Consider the following 21,610-nt stretch of genomic DNA (forward strand, 5'->3'; position numbering starts at 1 on the left):
GCTTTTTAGTTCCTCTTCACTTTCTGCCATAAGGGATTCTCTAGGCAAGAATACTAGTAGTGGGTTGCCATTCCCTTCGCCAGGGGATCTTCCAAACCCAGGGGTTGAATTCAGGTCTCCTGCATTGCAGGCAGATTCTTTACTATCTGAGCCACCAGGGAAAGCCAACTTGGCCTAGATGGTAGGAATTAATGGCAGAGCCTGATTCCAACCCATTTCTTCTGGACCTCAAAGTACTCTGGGACCAAGAGGCTTTGGGGTTAATTCTACCCAAACAGCCTCTCAGTGCTTTTCCTCAGCATGGCTAGTGGAGGTGCCTAGCTCAAATCATTTCAGTAGCATTAGATCAGAGCTTCTGGGCTTTCCACGTGGCTCTAGTGGTAAAGAACCCATCTGCCAAAATCCCATGGACGGAGGAGCCTGGTGGGCTGCAGTCCATGGGGTTGCTAGGAGTTGGACACGACTGAGCGACTTCACTTTCACTTTTCACTTTCATGCATTGGAGAAGGAAATGGCAACCCACTGCAGTGTTCTTGCCTGGAGAATCCCAGGGACTGGGGAGCCTGGTGGGCTGCCATCTATGGGGTCGCACAGAGTTGGACACGACTGAAGCAGACTCAGCAGCAACAGCAGCAGCCACTGCAGGAGATGCAGGTTCAGTCCCTGGGTTGGGAAGATTCCCTGGAGTAGGATATGGCAACCCGCTCCAATATTCTTACCTGAAAAATTCCATGGACCGAGGAGCCTGGTGGGCTACAACTTATAGACTTGCAAAAAGTCAGACACAACTGAGCAACTAACACACACACACACACAGACCAGAACTTTGTAAAGAGGGGTTCAGGGAACTCTGGAGAGTCCATAGAAGAAAATTACTGACACATTGGGTCAGGGAAGGCTTCCAGGAGAAAGAGAAGGGACACAAGCTGGGTGCATTGTGGCAGTCCGACTCAGGAGAAGCTGAGTCCCCCTTTCTGTCTGCAGGCTACAGCCTGCTAGGAATGGAAGAAGGAAAGGGCTAATGCATATTAATTGAAAACTGACAACATGCCAATTACTGTTACCCATTCTGCATCAGCCTGGAGAAGGGAATGGCAACCCACTCCAGTATTCTTGACTGGAGAATCCCATGGACAGAGGAGCCTGATGAGCTACAGTCCATGGGGTCACAAAGAGACATGATTGAGCGACTGAGCATATTCTACATCAGAACAGCCCTGGCAAGTCGATGCTATTTCAAACCCCATTTTGTAGATAAAGAAGCCAAGAGTTGGACTGACTTTGCCCGAGGTTGCAGGGGGAGTTAACAGGGCAAAGCTGGGCTTCAAGGCCTGATTTTTCTGACTCCAGAGCATGGGTCTTTCCCACACATTAGCTACCACCACCAAGTGCAAGAGAAGTCTATGCTCAGTTGGATGCCCATGAACAGTGTTGACAGAAATTATCCTCTCCTCTCTGTCATATGTCCATTCTATGCCCATTCATGTTTGACTTCCAAGCCCTCCTTCCTCAGTGGGGTTCCCCGCTAAAACACACTTCTTCACTCCCTTTTCTTGTATCCCCTGTTATGCAATACCATGGTGAGTAACAAAGATGTGAGTCATACTTACTCTTGAGGAGCTTTCAGTGGGGAGTAGGAAGAGGTAAACAACAACAAAATGTATGGATGTTATATAAACCACTGAACTGTGCTCTGAAAATGGTTACGATGGTAACTTTTATGTTATGTGTATTTTACCATAATAAAATTTTTTGGAAAAAAAATAAAGTAATTAATTAACTACCTAAATAAAGGAGAATGTGCCTTGCACTGTGAAGGAAAAATCAGGGAATGTAATAGGGACAGCAAAGTGGAGAGACTTTCTGCTTTAGGAATTCTAGAAGTAGGTAGTCCTTTCTCTTCATAGAGTTCTTCTAGGTGAGCATGATGCAGAAGTCACAGGATACCAAGACGCTGACCAGTTGGAAACTTAGCTCTTCACAATGTCAGGCTTCCCCTTAATGCTTCCAGTCCTCCCCCATCAACATGAGGTCCTTTGGCCACGGGAGCAGTTGGATCCTGTACGGGAGTGCCTCACTGCACACTGGGTTGCAGGAAGAGGGGGTCACTGGTCACATGTAGATGCAGCCTAAGCCTGACCAGAGAAGGGAAGGTTTCAGGCCCTTTCCTTGGTTCATTCTGCCCAGTCACAGCCTTCTTTCACCTTACATGAGACTCGGATAAATGAACTTTTCCTTAAATCATCGAAGAAATAAGTATATTTGAGGGTTTCCCTGGTGGTCCAGTGGTGAAGAATCCACCTACCGATGCAGAAGATATGGGCTGGGAAGATCCCACATGCTGCAGAGTCACTAAGCCCATGCACCACAACTAGTGAGCCTGTGCTCTAGAGCCCAGGGGCCACAACTAATGAGCCCACGCACTCTGGAGCTCATGCTCCACCACGGAAGACACAGCAATGAGAAGCCTGTGCACCGCAGCTAGAGAATAGCCCCCTCTCGCCACAATTAGAGAAAAGCCTGAGCAGCAGCAAAGACCCAGCACAGCAAAAACTAAATAAATATTAATAAAATTATTTTTAGAAGAAATAAGTATATTTGGAACTTTCCTGATGGTCCAATGGCTAAGACTCTGGGCTCCCAATTCACGGGGCCTGGATTCAATCCCTGGTCAGAGGAAGTTCAACGAAGTGCAACAAAGTTCAAAGATCCCATGTGCTGCAACTAAGACCAGGCACAGCCAAATAAATAAATAGATAAATATTTTTTTAAAACAATGAAACTGTGCAAAATTATCAGAACAATCACCTTCAGTTCAATTCAGTCCCTCAGTCGTGTCTGACTCTTTGCGACCCGATGAATCGCAGCACACCAGGCCTCCCTGTCCATCACCAACTCCCAGAGTTCGCTCAAACTCAATATGGCAGCAAATTTGGGAAACTCAGCAGTGGCCACGGGACTGGAAAAGGTCAGTTTTCATTCCAGTCCCAAGAAAGGCAATGCCAAAGAATGCTCAAACTACCGCACAATTACACTCATTTCACACGATAGTAACTGCTACTGCTAAGTCGCTTCAGTTGTGTCAGACTCTGTGCAACCCCATAGACGGCAGCCCACCAGGCTCCACCGTCCCTGGGATTCTCCAGGCAAGAACACTGGAGAGGGTTGCCATTCCCTTCTCCAATGCATGAAAGTGAAAAGTGAAAGTGAAGTTGCTCAGTCGTGTCCGACTCTTTGTGACCCCATGGACTGCAGCCTACCAGGCTTCTCCACCCATGGGATTTTCCAGGCAAGAGTACTGGAGTGGGTTGCCATTGCCTTCTCCGAAGGCAGGTCAGGTTGCTTCCTGACCTGCATATAGGTTTCTCAAGAGGCAGGTCAGGTGGTCTGGTATTCCCATCTGTTTCAGAATTTTCCACTGTTTATTGTGATCCACACAGTCAAAGGCTTTGACATAGTTAATAAAGCAGAAATAGATGTCTTTCCGGAACTCTCTTGCTTTTTTGATGATCCAGCAGATGTTGGCAATTTGATCTCTGGTTCCTCTGCCTTTTCTAAAACCAGCTTGAACATCTGGAAGTTCACGGTTCATGTATTGCTGAAGCCTGCCTTGGAGAATTTTGAGCATTATTTTACTAGCGTGAGAGATGAGTGCAATTGTGCAGCAGTTTGAGCATTCTTTGCCATTGCCTTTCTTGGGACTGGAATGCAAACTGACCTTTTCTAGTCCTGTGGCCACTGCTGAGTTTTCCAAATTTGCTGGCATATTGAGTGCAGCACTTTTACAGCATCATCTTTCAGGATTTGAAATAGCTCAACCGGAATTCCATCATCTCCACTAGCTTTGTTCATAGTGATGCTTTCTAAGGCCCACTTGACTTCACATTCCAGGATGTCTGGCTCTAGGTCCGTGATCACACCATCATGATTATCTTGGTCGTGAAGATCTTTTTTGTACAATTCTTCTGTGTATTCTTGCCACCTCTTCTTAATATCTTCTGCTTCTGTTAGGTCTATACCATTTCTGTCCTTTATTGAGCCCATCTTTGCATGAAATGTTCCCTTGGTATCTCTAATGTTCTTCAAGATATGTCTAGTCTTTCCCATTCTGTTGTTTTCCTCTATTTCTTTGCATTGATCACTGAGGAAGCCTTTCTTATCTCTCCTTGCTATTCTTTGGAACTCTCCATTCAGATGCTTATTATCTTTCCTTTTCTCCTTTGCTTTTCACTTCTTTTCACAGCTATTTGTAAGGCCTCCTCAGACAGTCATTTTGCTTTTTTACATTTCTTTTTCTTGGGGATGGTCTTCATCCCTGTCTCCTGTACAGTGTCACAAACCTCCATCCATAGTTCATCAGGCACTCTATCAGATCTAGTCCCTTAAATCTATTTCTCATTTCCACTGAATAATCATAAGGGATTTGATTTAGGTCATACCTGAGTGGTCTAGTGGTTTTCCCTACTTTCTTCAATTTGTCTAAATTTGGCAATAAGGAGTTCATGATCTGAGCCACAGTCAGCTCTCAGTCTTGTTTTTGCTGACTATATAGAGCTTCTCCATCTTTGGCTGCAAAGAATATAATCAATCTGATTTCTGTGTTGACCATCTAGTGATGTCCATGTGTAGAGTCTTCACTAGAATAGCTATAATCAAAAAGACAGACAAAACCAAATGTCATTGAGAATGTGGAAAAATTGCAACCTTTATACATTACTGGTGATAAGTGTAAAATGCTGCTGCCACTTTGGAAAATACTTTGAAAGATTTTTCTTAACTTAAATATAAATGCACATGTAAACCAACAATTCCTAGCTGTCTACCCAAGAGAAATGAAAATGCATGTTCCTGCAAAAACTTGTAAACAAATGTTCATAGGAGCATTATTCATAATAGCCAAAAAGTGGAAACAATTCAAATGTCCATCAGCTGGTGAGTGGATAAACACAATGCGATCTAGCCACACAGTGGAATACTACTCAACAGCAGGAGTTAACTCCTGGTGCATGACACATTATAAATTTTAAAAATAATATGCTGAGGAAAAGAAATCAGATATGAGAAACTGCATATTGTATTATTCCATTTATAAACACGGCAAATCTTTAGGGAAAGTGGGGTAGTGGTTGCCTGGAATGAGGAGTGGCATTGACTGCAGATGCAAATAGGGATTTCTGATGGAAATGTCCTAAAACTGGGTTGTGGTGATGCTTATACAGCTGTCTACATTTATTGAATCATACACTTAAAATGTGTGAATTTTATGGCATGTGAATTGTGCCTTGATAAAATTGCTAAAACGCAAAACCAAAGCTAATGTTTCAGGATGTTTTTAAAAGGTTATATTTTGCTAGGGCTGCATAAGAAAGGAATGGGGAACGACTGCTTAATGGGTATGGGGTTTCCACTTGGGATGATGAGTATGTTCTGTAATTAGGTAGTGGTGATGGCTGCATTATGGTGTGAATGTCCTAAATGTCATTGATTTATTGTATACTTTAAAAAGGTTTAAGTGGTAAGTTTTTGAGTATTTCACAACAAAAATATTATGTTAGTTCATGTAAGTGAAACACCAATAAAGCTTACTATGCATCTATTTCTAGATGATTTTTTAAAACCTTTTTATTTTAAAATAGGTATAGGCATATAAAAAATTATAAAAATAGTAAAAAGAGATCCCATGTACCCATCACCCCATTTCTCTTGATGTATCGTCTTACATTACACAAACCAGGGAATTGACATTGACACAATTAATTAGTCTGCAGTCAGTTCAGTCACTCAGTCGTGTCCAACTCTTTGCGACCCATGGGCTGCACCTCTCCAGGCTTCCCTGTCCATCACCAAATCCCAGAGCTTGCTCAAACTCATATCCATCGAGTTGGTGATGCCATCCAACCATCTTATCCTCTGTCGTCCCCTTCTCCTCCTGCCTTCAATTTTCCCCAGCATCAAGGTCTTTTCTAATGAGTCAGTTATTTGCATCAGGAGGCCTAAGTATTGGATTTTCAGCTTCAGCATCAGTCCTTCCAATGAATATTCAGGACTGATTTCCTTTAGGATTGACTGAATCTTCTTGAAGTCCAAGGGACTCTCAAGAGTCTTCTCCAACACTGCAGTTCAAAAGCATCAATTAGTCTACAGACCTTACTCAAATTTTTTGGTGATTTTTTTTTGTTGTTGTTGCTGTATTTATATGGGATCTAGTTCTCCGACCAAGGGTCAAACCCATAGTCCCTGCAGTGGAATCTTGGAGCCTTAACCACTGGACTGCCAGAAAAATCCCCTGGTGAATTTTTTAAAGCAATAAAATACCCACTGCAGATTTTCACTAGTTATGACAACTGTTTTCCTGTTCTTATCCCATGGAAGAAAACATTTTGATTTTTTGAAAAAATGGGTTTCTAACCCCACCCCTTTATTAAAAACCTTAAAAACAACTCAGTTTTTCATTTTGTTTTTTAACATCTTCCACAGGCCAGGGTTGAATTAAGAGAGTGACGCTGGAGATGAGGAAGGTTGTTTGGAGACAGAAACAAAAGGATTAAAAATGGATTTGGAAATCATGGGAGAGGGAGGAGTCAAGGATAGCATATGGGTTTCTGGCTGCAGCAAGAGGTGAGTGGAGGAGCATCTGCTGAGATACAGAAGTCTTGGGAAGGGTTTGGTTTAAAAGGAGCAACATGAGTTCAGTCTCAGGCTTGTCCGGGGTGATGGGTCTCTGAGACAGCTAAGTCAGGGTGCGACAGACTGCCGGGTTTGGGGGTCTAGAGGACAGAAGTGAAGTCTGAGACGAAGTTGAGCAATTGCAGAGGGGCCGTCACACATAAATAATACTTAAGTTTCCCTGTCCACTCTGTTCCTATATCCCATAAATATTTATTAAATGATTAAGTCTTAGGGATTCAGAGGTGAAAAAGGTAATCACAGGACTTCCCTGACGGTCCAGTGTTTAAGGATCCACCTTCCAGTACAGGGGACGTGGATTTGATCCCTGGCTGGGAAACTAAGATCTCACGTGCCATGGGGGCAATAAACCTGCTTGCCGCAACCACTGAACCTGTGTGCTCTGGAGCCCACGTGCCACAACTAGAGAGAAGCCCACACACCATAATAAAAGATTCCGTGTGACACAACTAAGACCCGAGGCAGCCAAGGAAAAAAAAAAAAAAAATATATATATATATATATATAAATATATATATAAATGTAAAGGTCAGTCCTTGTCTATGTGGATCTTGCACTCAAGGCAGGCAGCTTGAGTGTGACAGACAGGATAGGGTGGTGGCTTTGTGCCTAAAGGAGGGAGGTCACAATGTGTACTTTGTGATGAGATCTGTAATATACCCCTTGGCAGGGAGGACCCCACTGAGAGCTCAACCTCCTTCTGTGGGAAGGATCAGGGACACACCATATGTTACCTCTCTGCCCTCACACCTTCCATCCCAGGCCCAGTTGGAGGGCCCTTTGGGGATAAGCAAATGGACAGAGAAGTGGGAGATGAGGGCTTGGCAGGAGGTGTGGTGTGGAGGTCTGGGGAGCCACGGAGGCCCACAGGACAGAGAGTTGGGGGGCTGTCTACGACCTCAGGTCCTCACCCCTCCCAGTCCCAGGTAGAGGAACCAGTTGGCCACCTGCCACTGGAGCCATCGCCTGGGCCACACATAAGGCGCTGGTGGCAGATTTTTGTCCTGTGCGTCTTCTGGATGCTCCTCTTGTGGCTGGTGACCCCCTGCCTGGATCTGAAGACTGACTCGGCACCCCAGGAAAAATGGATGGACGTGGCACCACGGCGTTGCAGCTGCCCTTGGTTCAAATTCAGGCAATGTGGCTGCCCGTCCGGGAGTCTCAATCACTCTGTCTGCCACCACACAGCTGGAGAGCACCAGTTTGATGCAGGCTATGAAAAGATGAGGGGGTCCCTGATGGGAGGAGCAGAGTCTATGCGCCCTGGTGCTGTGCTCTGGTGGTCGGTCAGTGGTCAACACTGGGGTGTCCCATCCCGTCCTCCCCTGGGCCCAGGTCACCTCCCACTTTCTGTCCCAAACCTCTGCCCTTGGCCCTGACTTAGAGTGCCTCCCATCTTCACAGCTTCAACTCCCGATCTCCCGATGGAGGTCTCACCCACTCAGATCTGCTTCCCGTCCTCCAGGAGCCAATACCTGGGTCTTGGCCCCCCATCTCTTCTCTCCTGCTGTTTTCAGGACCTGAACGCAGCAAGTGAGCTGGGCAGAGTGTGGAAGAAGCTGCTTGAGGTGATTCCCCAACTCTCAATGAGCTATTTTGATCTCTTCTGTGGGACTTGTGCCCTGATGGGGAATTCGAAGATCCTGCGGGCTGCCAGTATCAGCAACAATGTCAACCAACTCAGCATGGTCTCCAGGTGAGCCTCGAGGAAAGGGCAGGGGACTGGATGGCCAGACCTGCCCCTAGAGTTCTTTCAGTTTCTATTCTCTTTTCTCAGGATGAACCAGGTCCCTGTTCAGGGCATTGAGATGCTGGGGAACCAAACCACGAGATGCTCCGTCTCCCATAGGAATGCCAGGGGCCAGGGTTCTTGGAGGCAAGTGCTGTTGCTGCTCCTGCAGCTCTTTGATCTCGCGTGGACTTCAGATGCTCTGAGTGAGGAGATGGTGGTCTGGGAACCCAGACATTCTTAGTATGGCAGGTAAGGAGAGGGCACTGCAGCAGATGACAGAGGGGCCTCCAAGGAGACTCTCCTGGCTTACTGGGCACACCTGCCAGAGCTTCCCAGGTCTCAGGGGCTGCTGAAACCCCTCCACTTCCTAATTCTTCCTTAGATTTCTGAAGGTGGTCCAGTTCCCTAGCAGAATGGAAGAGAGAAAAGGCCAGGTAAGGGTTTGACAGGTGGGAAGATGTGGCTGTGGGTCGCTGTGGACTGGGACCCAGGTTGGCCACCTCCCATTCCTCTCCAAGTCCTGGCGATCAGCCCCACCTTCCTCCAGTACAACCGGGGCACTCTCCATCTTGGGGGCTCATGGCTCTGTTCTGGGCCTTGCGTACCTGTGACTCAATAAAGATTCTTGTTCTTTCCTCACTTAAAACTTTTCCCTGCTGGTGGTCCAGTGCTTAAGGCTCCACACTTTCAATGCAGGGGATGCAGGTTTGATCCCTAGTCGGGTAACTAAGATCCTACATGCTTTGTGGTATGGCCAAAAAATTAACAAAACAAAACTTTTCCAAGCTATGCCTTCAGCATAGAGTCTAAAAGTTTCTGCCTAGCTTCCAAGACCCTGTGTGGTCTGACCTCTCGCCTCCCCTCATCTCTCCCAGGCTCACACCACGGGTTTCTCAGTTCCGCACACATGCCAGCTGCCTCATGCCTTTTCACACGCTGCTCCCTCTGCCTGGGATGCCCTCCTCTTGTCTCCCCAAAGAACCTTCTCTTATTCCAGTACGATGAGAATCATATGATGCTCTTTTCCAGGGTCTGGGGTCACACTGTGTGCTCAGACTCTGTCTCCCCTGGGGAAGGTGAGCTCCATTCTCCTAGCTTCAGGAGGCAGCTGGTCACCCTTGATGTTGAATGAAGGGCGGTGGGATGAAGACAGGATTCAACCTGCTGATGCATACATCCCTCTCTCATCCACTAGGATTCCCGCTTTGGATCTGGATCAGAAAAGCAAAGGAGGTGGTCCCCTTACTGGGAGGATGCTAATCAGACCAACAGAGATTCTGTCCATGCTCAGCAAGAAGCGGAAATGGAGGTCAGCTAGAGTGGACAAGCTCGCTGTTCACACAAGTCCACACAAGTCCTTGTCCTTTGGGCCTGAATGCAAGGGAGTCTTGGAGTTGCGGCAGGACTCTGGGGACATTCAGGGATAAAGGGCAAGAGGAAATTGTATAGTGATCAGTCTGATGCTGAATAAAATCCTGGCCTGATTCTCCTCCCTTCAAGGACGGTGTTGGGGAGGAAGGGCCCGACTTGACTTTCGTAGCTCAGGGACAATATCTGTATTAATTTCTATGCCTGGTCCCCTGGATCATGCAGGTGGTGTAAATTAGAGCCAGCTCCATGCCAAGTGCAGACCCAGACTGAGTATCCAGAGAAGTTCATTTCCCACTGGACAAAAGAGATAAGCTTGCTTATATCATCCTATGCTGGTGGGTGAATTTTGGGGGAGCCCAGCTTTTCACCAAAGATTCAGCTGTTTGAGGTTCCCAGTGTTTTGTGGGGGCCTCTGTTCTGATTCTCTGCCTCCCCTAGGATCAAGGTCCTCTGCCTGCATGAGCATTAAACTTCTAAGTTTCTGAGCAGCCCCTTAAGCATCTTAAGCACCCCCCCATACTGTTTTTCAGTTCTCTCTTCATTTCTGACATCTAGGGACTTCCTGTTTTCTTTTAACCTCTGGTCTGCATTTAAAATACTTTTTATTAAACACTATAGATGTACATGCTTGCAAAATTACCAATTAACTCAGGAAAGAATTAGACAAGACACTTGAGTGGTAGTTGCCTCTGGGGAAGAGACTGGGTAGGAGGGGAGCAAGAAAGGGACAGAATCCTTCTTTTCACTTACTTTTTATACCTTTTGGACTATGTCCCACAGACCCATATTATACATTCAATAATAAATATAATTTTTAAAAGTTAAAACTATGTTTTGACCAGCAGACTGGATTTTTATTGTAGGAAAGTTTTTAGGTTATCTTTTACTTCATTAATTTGCTAGATCTGGAATCAAAACTAAGTCTTTGTAGCTCTTCTGCAGTTCCATGAACTTGGTGAGTATGTGATAAAGTTAGTGAGTTCTATGGGCAGCAGCTCAGTGCCTCATTCCTATGGAAAATAACCTGGCAGTTCATCAGAAAGTTAAACATAGAATTACCATGTAAGCCAGCAATTCCACTCTTAGGTAGGTCCCCAAGAGAAATGAAAACATGTCTGCCCAGAAACTCGAACCCAAATGTCTATAGCAGTACTATTCATGATAGCCTAAAGGTGGAAACAATCCAAATGTCTCTCAAATGGTGAATAGACAAACTGTGGCATGTCCATACAGTGGAATATTATTTAGCCATCAGAAGAGGGCAGAGTATTAACACATGCTACAACTTGGAAGAACCGCAAAAACATGATAAGTAAAAGAAGCTGGAATAGGAGGGAAGGGGACAGGGCATAACTTTTAAAAGAATGACATAGCCATTGAAGATACAATATAAATTGGTTAGAACCAACTAGGTCCAAGAAGGCAGAAGATTCAACTTCCAGTGGATCTTGAGCCTCATTATACACTCCTTGTAATACATCAACATTTGCTAAGTGACACCGCCCACAGGCACCATGACAGTTCTAACAGGGCTAAAAAGTGAGCAGTGGCCTGAATCCTGGAAATTTCTGTGCCTTCCCCAAAACAGTTGGAATGAGCCTCCCTTTTGTTAGCCTATGAGCTTACCCAGCCCGTAAAAACCGATCTAAAGCCTTTTGAGATGGATTGCATTCTGTCTATGGAATGTGTAACCTTCCAGGGTTTTGCCTCTGAGATGGCTCACACTCTGTCCATAGAGAGTGTATCTGTCTCCACAAACAAATAAATCTACTTCTTACTTATCACTTTGCCTCTTGCTGAATTCCTTCTGCACTGAGACATAAAGAGCCTGAGGTTCATTAAGTCCTGAGACCAAGTGTGTGGTTTCAATTAAAAGGCAGTTGTAAAGAAACTAACACAACACTGTAAAGCAATTAGGCTCCAATTAAAATAAATAAGTAAATAAAAGGCGGTGGATTCGAGGGAATCCCTGGTGATCCACGGTGAGGACTGGATGCTTTCACTGCTGAGGGCCCGGGTTTAGTCCCTAGCTGGGGAACAAAAATCCCACAAGTCATGTGGTATGGCAAATAAAACCAAAAAAACACAGATTTCTCTGGTAGTTCAGTGGTTAGGACTCCATGCTTCCAACGCAGGGGAAGTAGGTTTGATGCCTGGTCTGGGAAGTCATATCCCATATGCCACGTGGTAGCACCATCCCCCCCAACCTGAATTTTGCCTGGGTTCGAATCCCATCTGAGTTGTGCAGTTTCAAAGACAGACACAAAAGGTCACATATCGTATGATTCATTTTGTGTGATGTACCCACGATGGGCAAATTCTTAGAAGCAGGAAACAGATGCATGGTTACCAGGGGTTGAGGGTTAGGCAGAACAGTGAGTGATTATTTGATTGGCATGGTGTGTTTTTATGGGGTGTTGAATGAAGAAGTCTTGAAAGTAGAGGGAGCTGCTGGCTGCGTGACACTGAATACACTAAATGCCACAGAAATGTGTTCTTAAATGGCTCAGTGTATGTAATGTGAATTTCACCTCAAGAAGAAAAGCACTTGCATGAAAACACATATGATTATATCCATAACTTTTAAAAACACAAAATTAAATAATATATTGTTTAGTTATACATAGATTTTTAAACAAATTTTGGCTGTACTGGGTCTCTGTTGCTGCACAGGTGCGGGCTACTCTCTAGCTGCAGTGCGCGGGTTTTTCATTGCAGTGGCTTCTCTTGTTGCAAAGCATTGGCTTTAGGGTGGGCTTCAGTATTCAGCTTGAGGGCCCCAGAGCATGGACTTAGTTGCCCCTTGGCATGTGGGATTGAAAGGTTGTTGTTGAATCACGCGAATACACCGGGATTCTTGGCCCCCGGAGGAGAAGAATTCAATCCCGGGCCAGAGACGAGGCTTGATCGCTCAGAGCTTTTGTGTAATAAAGTTTTATTAAAGTATAAAGGAGATAGAGAAAGCTTCTGACAAAGGCATCAGAAGGGGGCAGAAAGAGTACCCCCCTGCTAATCTTCAGCTGGATGTTATATAGTCACTAGCAATCTGTTAATGAAAGAAAGGAATGTCTTAAAATTCAGAATGGCACCAGGCCCCTCACCCATAAGATGCATTTTGGGATAATCTTGGCGCCAAATGGTTTCTCCTGGGCCATAAAATGATTAACTTGAATCTTGAAGAAGGGCAGACCACCATACAAATAGTTTCATTTACATAGATTAGGGGAACAATATCCATACTGGTTTGTCAAGTAGGTTCTGGGCCGAGAGGCGGAACCGACTTGGAGACAGAGTTTGAGGTAAAGGCATAGTACATTAGCATAGCTTAAGACGGACATTTCCATAAGAAAAAGGCAATGGTTATCTCTAGGCGAAACCAGGTGTCATTATGGCAACACAGTATTTTAAGAGAAACCTCCCTTTAAATTTGTATAGAGAAGGAAAAAATATTGCTAGTTTGTTTCCTCCTGCCGCTTAAGAGATAAAAATGTCTGACACTTGCAGGCTATTTCCTCCATTTGGAGACCCCTGGCCTTCCTGCCTGTTACCCTCTCAGGATCTTCCTGGACCAGGGATCAAATCTGTATCCCCTGCATTGGCAGATGGATTCTTAAACACTGGACTACTAGGAAGTCCTTGTTATATATAGATGTTGCAAAAAGAAAAAGCCAACGGAATGAAAAACACAAAATTCCTGGTGGTGTTATCATCTGGTGGGGGAAAAAGAGCACCCAGTGTCTTCAATGGTATTAATGTTCTTTAAAAAAAATTTTTATTGGAGTATAGTTTATTTACAATTGATTTACAAATGTGTTAGTTTCTGCTGTACAGCAAAATGAATCAGTTATACAAATACATATATCCACTCTTTTTTAGTTTCTTTTGGAATGGATGGCTGGAGTTGTTGGAGGCTAAGCCTCTCTCTCTGTGAAATCTTTCACCGCAGACTTCTTCAATGATGGAGGAGGTATTATAAGATTGGAAACTGCAAGGCTGAGGCTAGACATCACACAGTGTCACTGACACAGTATTCCATTGGTTACGTCAAGTCATACAATGACTCCAGATTCAAGAATTGGGGAAATGGACTCCTATTCCTAATGTAACAAGCCAAAAAGAATTTGTGGCCATACTTAAACTACCATTGTGTCCCACAGCGTCAAGGGTTCTATTTTGTTATCCTTGGCCCTTCCTGGAAGAGTCATTGGCTACATCTTGCCTCCTTTGGTTAGAGCCTCACCCCGGTTCTCTAGCTTTCACATCTATTCTGTAAGCTTCTTGATATTTAACCAGTGAATTGTCTTTCTAGTTAAGTTTACCACAGTCTGTTTCTGAGACCAAGAATTCCAACTGCTACAGTTAAAAAGGATCAAAAAATCGTACTCTCACCAACAGTAATGAAGGTTAGACGATGACAGAACATTCTTTTTGGTTTTTGTTTTAACCTATACTCCTTTATACCCAAACTATCAATCAAACCCAAAGGCATTGTATTAGTTTCCTAGGGTTGCCATAACAAATTACCACTAACTAGGTAATTTAAAGGGGCTTCCCAGGTGACTCAGTGGTAAATAACCTGCCTGCCGATGCAGGAAACGTAAGAGATGTTGGTTTGATCCCTGGATCAGGAAGATTGCTTGGAAAAGGAAATGCAACCTGCTCCAGTATTCTTGCCTGGAAAATCTCATGGACAGAGGAACCTGGCAGGCTACAGTCCATGCACGCATGTTAAGTCACTTCAGTTGTGTCCAGCTCTTTTCGACTCTATGGACTGTAGCCTGCCAGCCTCCTCTGCCCATGGAATTCTCCAGGCAAGAATACTGAAGTAGGTTGCTATGCCATCCTCCAGGGGATCTTCCCAACCCAGGGATCAAACCCACTCTCTTGTCTTCTGCATTGGCAGGCAGGTTCTCTACCACTACCGCCACCTGAGAAGCCTAGGTTACAGTCCTGCTGCTGCTGCTGCTGCTGCTGCTGCTAAGTCACTTCAGTCGTGTCCTACTCTGTGCGACCCCATAGACGTCAGCCCACCAGGCTCCCCGTCCCTGGGATTCTCCAGGCAAGAACACTGGAGTGGGTTGCCATTTCCTTCTTCAATGCATGAAAGTGAAAAGTGAAAGTGAAGTCGCTCAGTCGTGTCCGACTCTTAGCGATCCCATGGACCGCACCCTACCAGACTCCTCCATCCGTGGGATTTTCCAGGCAAGAGTACTGGAGTGGGTTGCCATTGCCTTCTCCGAGGTTACAGTCTATGGGGTCGCAAAAGAGTCAGACACGACTTAGCGACTAAGCAACAACAACTGGTAGCTTAAAACAACAGAAATTTATTATCTTACAGTTCTGGAGGCTAGAAGTCCAAACTTCAGGTTGATGTCCTTTGCGGGATCTGAGTGAGAATTTGTCCCATGCCTCTCTCCCAGCTTCTGGTGGTTGCTAGCAATTCTTACCATTTTGATCTTGTAGACAGACACAGCAATCTACTCTCTGCCTCCATCTTCACATGGCACTCTCCCCCTGTGTCTTCTCTTCCTACATTTTCCCTTTTTCATAAGGACACCAGTCATTGGATTAGGGCCCTTCCTAAACCAGTATGAACTCACTTTAACCTGCAAAGACCTTATTTCCAAACAAGGTCACATTCACTGGTACCAGAGGTCCAGACTTGAAGCTAATTTTTTGGAGGGGGACACAGTGCTACTCACAATAGGCAGAATAATGACTTTTCTAGATGTACAAAGATTTAGAAATTTCATTTCTTACATAGCTTTTTTCCTAGGGAATTTTAATGAATGACTACAGATGGTGACTGCAGCCATGAAATTAAAAGATACTCCTTGGGAGGAAAGTTATGACCAATCTAGATAGCATATTCAAAAGCAGAGACATTACTTTGCCAACAAAGGTTCGTCTAGTCAAGGCTATATGGTTTTTCCTGTGGTCATGTATGGATGTGAGAGTTGGACTGTGAAGAAAGCTGAGCGCCAAAGAATTGATGCTTTTGAGCTGTGGTGTTGGAGAAGACTCTTGAGAGTCCCTTGGACTGCAAGGAGATCCAACCAGTCCATTCTCAAGGAGATCAGCCCTGGGATTTCTTTGGAAGGAATGAAGCTAAAGCTGAAACTCCAGTACTTTGGCCACCTCATGCGAAGAGTTGACTCATTAGAAAAGACTCTGATGCTGGGAGGGATTGGGGGCAGGAGGAGAAGGGGATGACAGAGGATGAGATGGCTGGATGGCATCACTGACTCGATGGACGTGAGTCTGAGTGAACTCTGGGAGTTGGTGATGGACAGGGAGGCCTGGCGTGCTGCAATTCATGGGGTCGTAAAGAGTTGGACACGACTGAGTGACTGATCTGATCTGATCTGATCTGAAGAGGAAAGTAGCCCTAGTTTACTACTAGATTATTTAGGAAACAATGCTTACCTAGTTGCAATATTATAAACACTAAGAACAGACATTTGACTTTCAGAATCAGCCTATAATCCTCTGCCATTCAGTATGGTGGAAGAGTTAGTGAATGTATCTAGTGAGAAATTGAAATTTTAATTAATTATTTTTGGGGGCTGTGGCACACAGCATGTGGGATCTTAGTTCCCTGACCAGGGATTGAACCCATGCCCCCTGTGGTGGAAGCATGAGGCCTTAACTGCTGGACCACCAGGGAATTTCTAACTGAGACTTTCCCTGACCTTCCAGTGATTAAGAATCCATGCTTCCACCACAGGAGCTGTGAATTTGATTCCCTGGTTGGGGAACGAAGATCCCAAATGTGGCATGGTAAGGCCAAAAAAGAAATACAACAAAAAATTAATTTTAAACAATCTAAAATTTAAGATGAATGCAATTCAGTTTTTGGAACACTTCTAAGTATACTTTGTTTAACTGGAGTTTGCAGATCTACTTTTCAGGTTGTAAAATTTTTTTAAATAGATCATGTATTTTTGATGAAAACTGAATGTTAAGATTTAGATATACTGTGAATACTGTGAGTGTAAAATACAATTCTTATTTAGAAGACTTAGTTTCAATAAAGAATGCAAAATTTTAATATTTTGTATCAAGAACGTGTTGAAATGATAATATATAGACATACTGGGTTAAATATATTATTCAAATTTATTTTCTCCACTTCCTTTTATTTTTTTATTAGACTACGGCCACTAGAAAATTATACATGTGGCTTGAATATTTCTTTTGGATGGCATTGCTATAAACAAAGCATGTGAAAAGTAATGATACAACAGATTGCTTACACAACAGAATCTGAATGTTATCCTTGATGATGTAAAGTTTCACTTGCCAATGTTGGGAAGTACAAAAAGGAAAAAATTGGCGAATAGAAGTATACAGACACAGGGATCCCCTGGTGGTCCAGTGGCTAAGACTTTACACTCCTAATGCAGGAGGCCTGGGTTCAATCCCTAGTCAGGGAACTGGATCCCACATACTGCAACTAAGACCTGGCACAGGGAAATAAATAAGCACTTAAAAAAGAGAAGCGTACAGACACAATATCCTCATCTCAGAGAACAAGGCTTTAAGAAACCTTGTCTTGATGTGACAGAATGAGAAACAGAGAGTCCAATGTGTAAAGTCACGAAGTGAGCAGGTGGTTATTACTAAACATAATGATATGATTATTTACAGCAGGTAGTCTGTATGTAATATCACGATACAGTTATGTAAGCATATTATTTAGACATATGGAAACAAATGCCCGGAGAATAGTTAGAAGAGGAGGCCTCTGAGGAGGGGCCTCAGGGTAAGAAGTCAGGGAGGCTGGGAGGCTGGGAGGCTGCCACTCCACATTAGAAGTCTTTCTGAATCCTGCGATTTTTTTGGGAAAAAGTTTTCAAATACTTATCTTGGTAACAACCTTAAAGGAAAAAAAAAAGAAGAAATTCAACTCCTGAGAGATTTCAAGGGGTGACTACACCAAATATTCACTTTTGTCAAAATGGTAAATTCTCTCTGACCAAAAAAAAGGTTCCAGGGCTTCTCTGGTGGCTCAGATGGTAGAATCTGCCTGCATTGCAGGAGACCCAGGTTCAGTCCCTGGGTTGGGAAGATCCCCCTGGAGAAGGGAGTGGCTACCCACTACAGTATTCTTGCCTGGAGAGTCCCATGGACAGAGGAGCCTGGTGGGCTACAGTCCATGGGTTCAGAAAGAGTTGGACATGACTGAGTGACCAAGTCATGTCCTTGCCTTCTGGATCTCCTGTTCCTCCACAGCAGACTTGGCACATGGCCACTGCTCCCTCACCCTCCTGTCCCCTTGAGCTTAAATCCATACCTCCTTTGTCAGCCTGACTCTGTGTGTGTTGGTGGGGGTGGGGCGTTTGTCAAGAGGCCTGTGCAGAGGAGGTCACAATGCATTCTCTGTGATGAGGCCCCGGATATAACCGGGCCAGTGTGAAAGACCTCATTGGATACCAGTCTCCCTGGGAGACCACCGAGCTCACCAATCGACACCTCTCCTGTCCTTTCAGCCTTGAGCCCAGGCCTTGGCAGGGTTCCTTCCAGTGCTTAGCAGGTGGCTGAGGAGGTGAGAGGTAAGGTGTTGAGAGGGTGTGTGGTGTGAAGGGTTGGAGAAGGAATGGAAGCTTCTAGGACAAGGGACGCTGGGGATGTCTGATGACCCCAGCCCTTTTTCCTTCCCAGTACATGATGTCAGAGCCAATCTACTGCCTGCTGGGGCACCAGCGTCTGGGCCAGAGATGAGGGTTCCATATCTGAAGCTGCATCTGCTAGCCACCTGTGTGCCTACCTTGTGGATGATGGTCTTCCTTCTGGACCAGAAGTCTAGCCAGAATGACCTTCGCAAGATGCCCGGAAATCACTCAAAGACCTGCGACTGCCCCCAGAACTCTTTAAGAAAGTGTATCTGTTCATCTGAGGTCCATGAGTGCTCCACCTGCCTCGGCATTCCCGGAGAGTCTGTCTGGTTTGACGAACGCTTTGAGATGGACACTGAGCCCTTGATGAGGTCAGAAGTGCCCATGTCCTTTGATGCTTTGCTATTGTGGTTGGTCAGTGCACATTCTTGGTCTCTGTCCAGTCCCCACCCCCAAGCCCAAGCCCTGGCTGTCTCTCTCTCCATGGCCCCAGGCTCTAACCTTCTTCTATAGGTGGTGGGAGCCTGGGAAAACCCCCTATATCTCTCCCTCCTGCATTCCTATGAACTTTAGGGCATGGAGTCAGAGGAGTTTGGGAATCAGAATCAGCAGCCACCCAAAGGGCCTTCCACACACCCACTGGACCGTGTGGGGTGCTGGACTTGTGCAGGTTGGAAACTCAAAGTTCCTATTGGACTCTGGCCTTGGCCTAAAGATTGACCAACATGACGTGGTCCTCAGGTGAGTGCAGGGTGAAAGGTGGAGATCAGGAAGGTCACGACAAATCCTCCTCCTCCCCAAAACGTCTATCCTGCTTTTCTCTCGAGGATGAACCAGGCACCTGTCCAAGGCTTTGAGGCGGACGTGGGAAAAAGGACCACTGTGTGCATTACATACCCCAAGATAGACAGCCCTCAGGATCCTGGTGCCCAGCTGCTGCTGCTTCCTCTGAATTCATCTGGTCTGAAGTGCGTCATGGACACAGTGCAGAAAGACAGCATCATTCAGAAGGCAGAAAATCCTGGGTATGGTGGTGGAGGGTAGGACATTGTAAGGAGGATAGTGGGAACTCTGGAGAGACCCTTGCTATCTATCAGGGCACCCCCCAGGCTTACCTAAGTTTGGGGACGGCTGTGTCAAATGATGCTGAAACTCCCCCACCTCAATCTTGTTTTAGATTTCGGATAGTCCAGGTCACCCGTGGAAGTAATGAGAAGGAAGACAAGGTGAGGGACCCAGGAGGGAAAAGGGGAAGGAGTAAAATGCAGTGGGTCGGGTTGGGCGGCCACTGGATGGACATCAGGTCACCACCCTCCTCCGTCTCCCCAGGTCTCAGTGATCAGCCTGAGCTTCCTTTAGTACATCCAGCAGAGATGGCTGGGAAAACACGGTCACTTTCCATCTCTGGGGTTCATAACTCTGTTGTATGCCTTGCACACCTGTGACCAGGTATAAGACGCGGTCTGCAGCTCATAGAACTTCATCCCTTTGCCACTAAAAGTGTTTGTTTTCCCAGGGACTTCAGGTTAAGCCCAAAGTTGTCTGGCTGGTTTTCAAGATCCTGCGTGGTCTGACCCTTCCACTCCCCTCATCTCTACCAGCACTCTCTATGGGCTTCTCGGTTCTCTAAACATCTGCCTTGGGCCTTTCACATGCTGTTCCCCTGCCTGCAGTGCCCTCCTCTTGTCTCCCCAAGGAATCCTCTCTTTTCCTTCAACATGATGAGAATCAACTCTCTTTCCTGGGCTCTGTGTGTTCAGAGTCTTCCCTGGGGAAGGTGAGCTCTGTTCTTCTCCCAGCTCCAGGAAACAGCCTGTCGCCCTTCACGTTAAGTGAATGTTTGGTGAAGGAATGCTCAGTGGGTGTGGAGGCAGCCTGGGATCCAGCCTGCTACCCCAGAGCCCTCTTCTCTCTTACCCCATCTCCCAGGTATCCTTGTTTGGTTTTGGGACAGACCAGCTCATGAGGTGGTCCCATTACTGGGATGATAAATATTGGTTCAAGACCAACACACACAGTTTTAAAGAAGAGCAACAGGTCATCCTTAAGCTGCAGTGTGAGGGGAAGGTTGCTGTTTACAACTGAGATGGCCTCCAGCCAGTTCAGCCCACTGGAGGCCCCCGGAGGCTGACAGGGGGTCAAGAGGACTCTGAGTGTCAGAGAGGGATAAGGGCTTCAGAAGTACCCTGGATGAAGATCACTCTGCTAGGAAACCCCACATGGTGACATTAAAGGACTACTTTCTCTTCTAGATTCTCAACAGTGAACATTTCATTATGTCACATATATATTTTTACCTTATCAAAAAGTAAAATTAAATGAAAAAGAGGAAAAAGCAAAGCCTAAAGTTGAAAACACATTAAGTGAACCCAACTATACATCAAATTGCTAACACAATCACCAGGGAAAGAGGTAAAGTTCCTTTAAAATTCAATACACTGTATATCCCTTGTAGCATAGATTCTGTGGACAAAAAGAACCACAAAGAAATTTTAAATTTTACTCAGTAGACTTTGATTATAATACTGTAATATTTTAATTTATTATAATATTATAAATTATATAATAAATATCATACAATAAATACGTAATTTTATTAATATTATTAGGAACCAAATACAAAATTGGACAGGGAGAGTAAAACCCCTGGGACATTATGAATTCAAACAGGAAATATCACTGTGAGCTCAATTTTATGTTATGTTTTATGGTAAAATATACATAAAAATGGTCATTTGAAGGTATACAGTTCAGTGGCATTAAGCATATTCACATTGTGTGCAACCACTCCCATCTCAAACTCACAGTTTTCAAAATACGTTGTTTGTGAGTCCAAAAGCCACACTAACATCCCAGAGACAACGATCAACTCTGGAATGTGGATTTCATTTTCTAAATACTTTTCCCCACTAATCTAAAAGTTTCAGGCCTGGACGAGAAAAGTACAAGGAAAACCTGCACAACAAATATGGGACAATTTGAGCATCAAAAATAGCAACTGTCACAGATGAGTCACAGTAGATATATAAAAAATCCTTGAGTCCATATTGACACTCAGAGAGATATCAAAACAATCAGAGGAAACTATTATATTAAATGGGACTGGGGGAGAAGCATTTATCTTGCCTTTTTGGTAGAAACAGTATTCAAGGTGAGCCAAGAACCTGTCAATGAGGGTTTTCAGTCACTGGGTATCCAAAAC

General features: G+C 45.0%; 1 protein-coding gene across 1 annotated transcript; it reads left to right on the forward strand.

The window, feature by feature from the left end:
* The first annotated feature begins 7,370 nt into the window (after positions 1-7,370).
* C13H20orf173 (chromosome 13 C20orf173 homolog) lies at positions 7,371-20,659 on the forward strand. Its single transcript, XM_086332187.1, has 5 exons — positions 7,371-7,973; positions 8,205-8,383; positions 19,236-19,376; positions 19,586-19,634; positions 20,338-20,659. Exons 1-5 carry the CDS (start codon positions 7,482-7,484, stop codon positions 20,491-20,493), a joined length of 1,017 nt encoding a protein of 338 aa, XP_086188313.1. The 5' UTR covers positions 7,371-7,481; the 3' UTR covers positions 20,494-20,659.
* Positions 20,660-21,610: the final 951 nt, after the last annotated feature.

Source organism: Bos grunniens, chromosome 13 (assembly GCF_055505025.1).
Source record: "Bos grunniens cultivar Pamir isolate PY7600 chromosome 13, Bosgru_T2T1.0, whole genome shotgun sequence".
In the NCBI taxonomy this organism is placed as follows: domain Eukaryota; kingdom Metazoa; phylum Chordata; class Mammalia; order Artiodactyla; family Bovidae; genus Bos; species Bos grunniens.

Bases quoted from the DNA above. Each gene is read 5' to 3' on its own strand.
- C13H20orf173 (XM_086332187.1), top strand. From the start codon at position 7,482: ATGGACAGAGAAGTGGGAGATGAGGGCTTGGCAGGAGGTGTGGTGTGG. The intron at 7,974-8,204 runs GTCAGTGGTCAA...TGCTGTTTTCAG, and splicing joins GTGCTGTGCTCTGGTGGTCG to GACCTGAACGCAGCAAGTGA. The intron at 8,384-19,235 runs GTGAGCCTCGAG...TTTTCTCTCGAG, and splicing joins CAACTCAGCATGGTCTCCAG to GATGAACCAGGCACCTGTCC.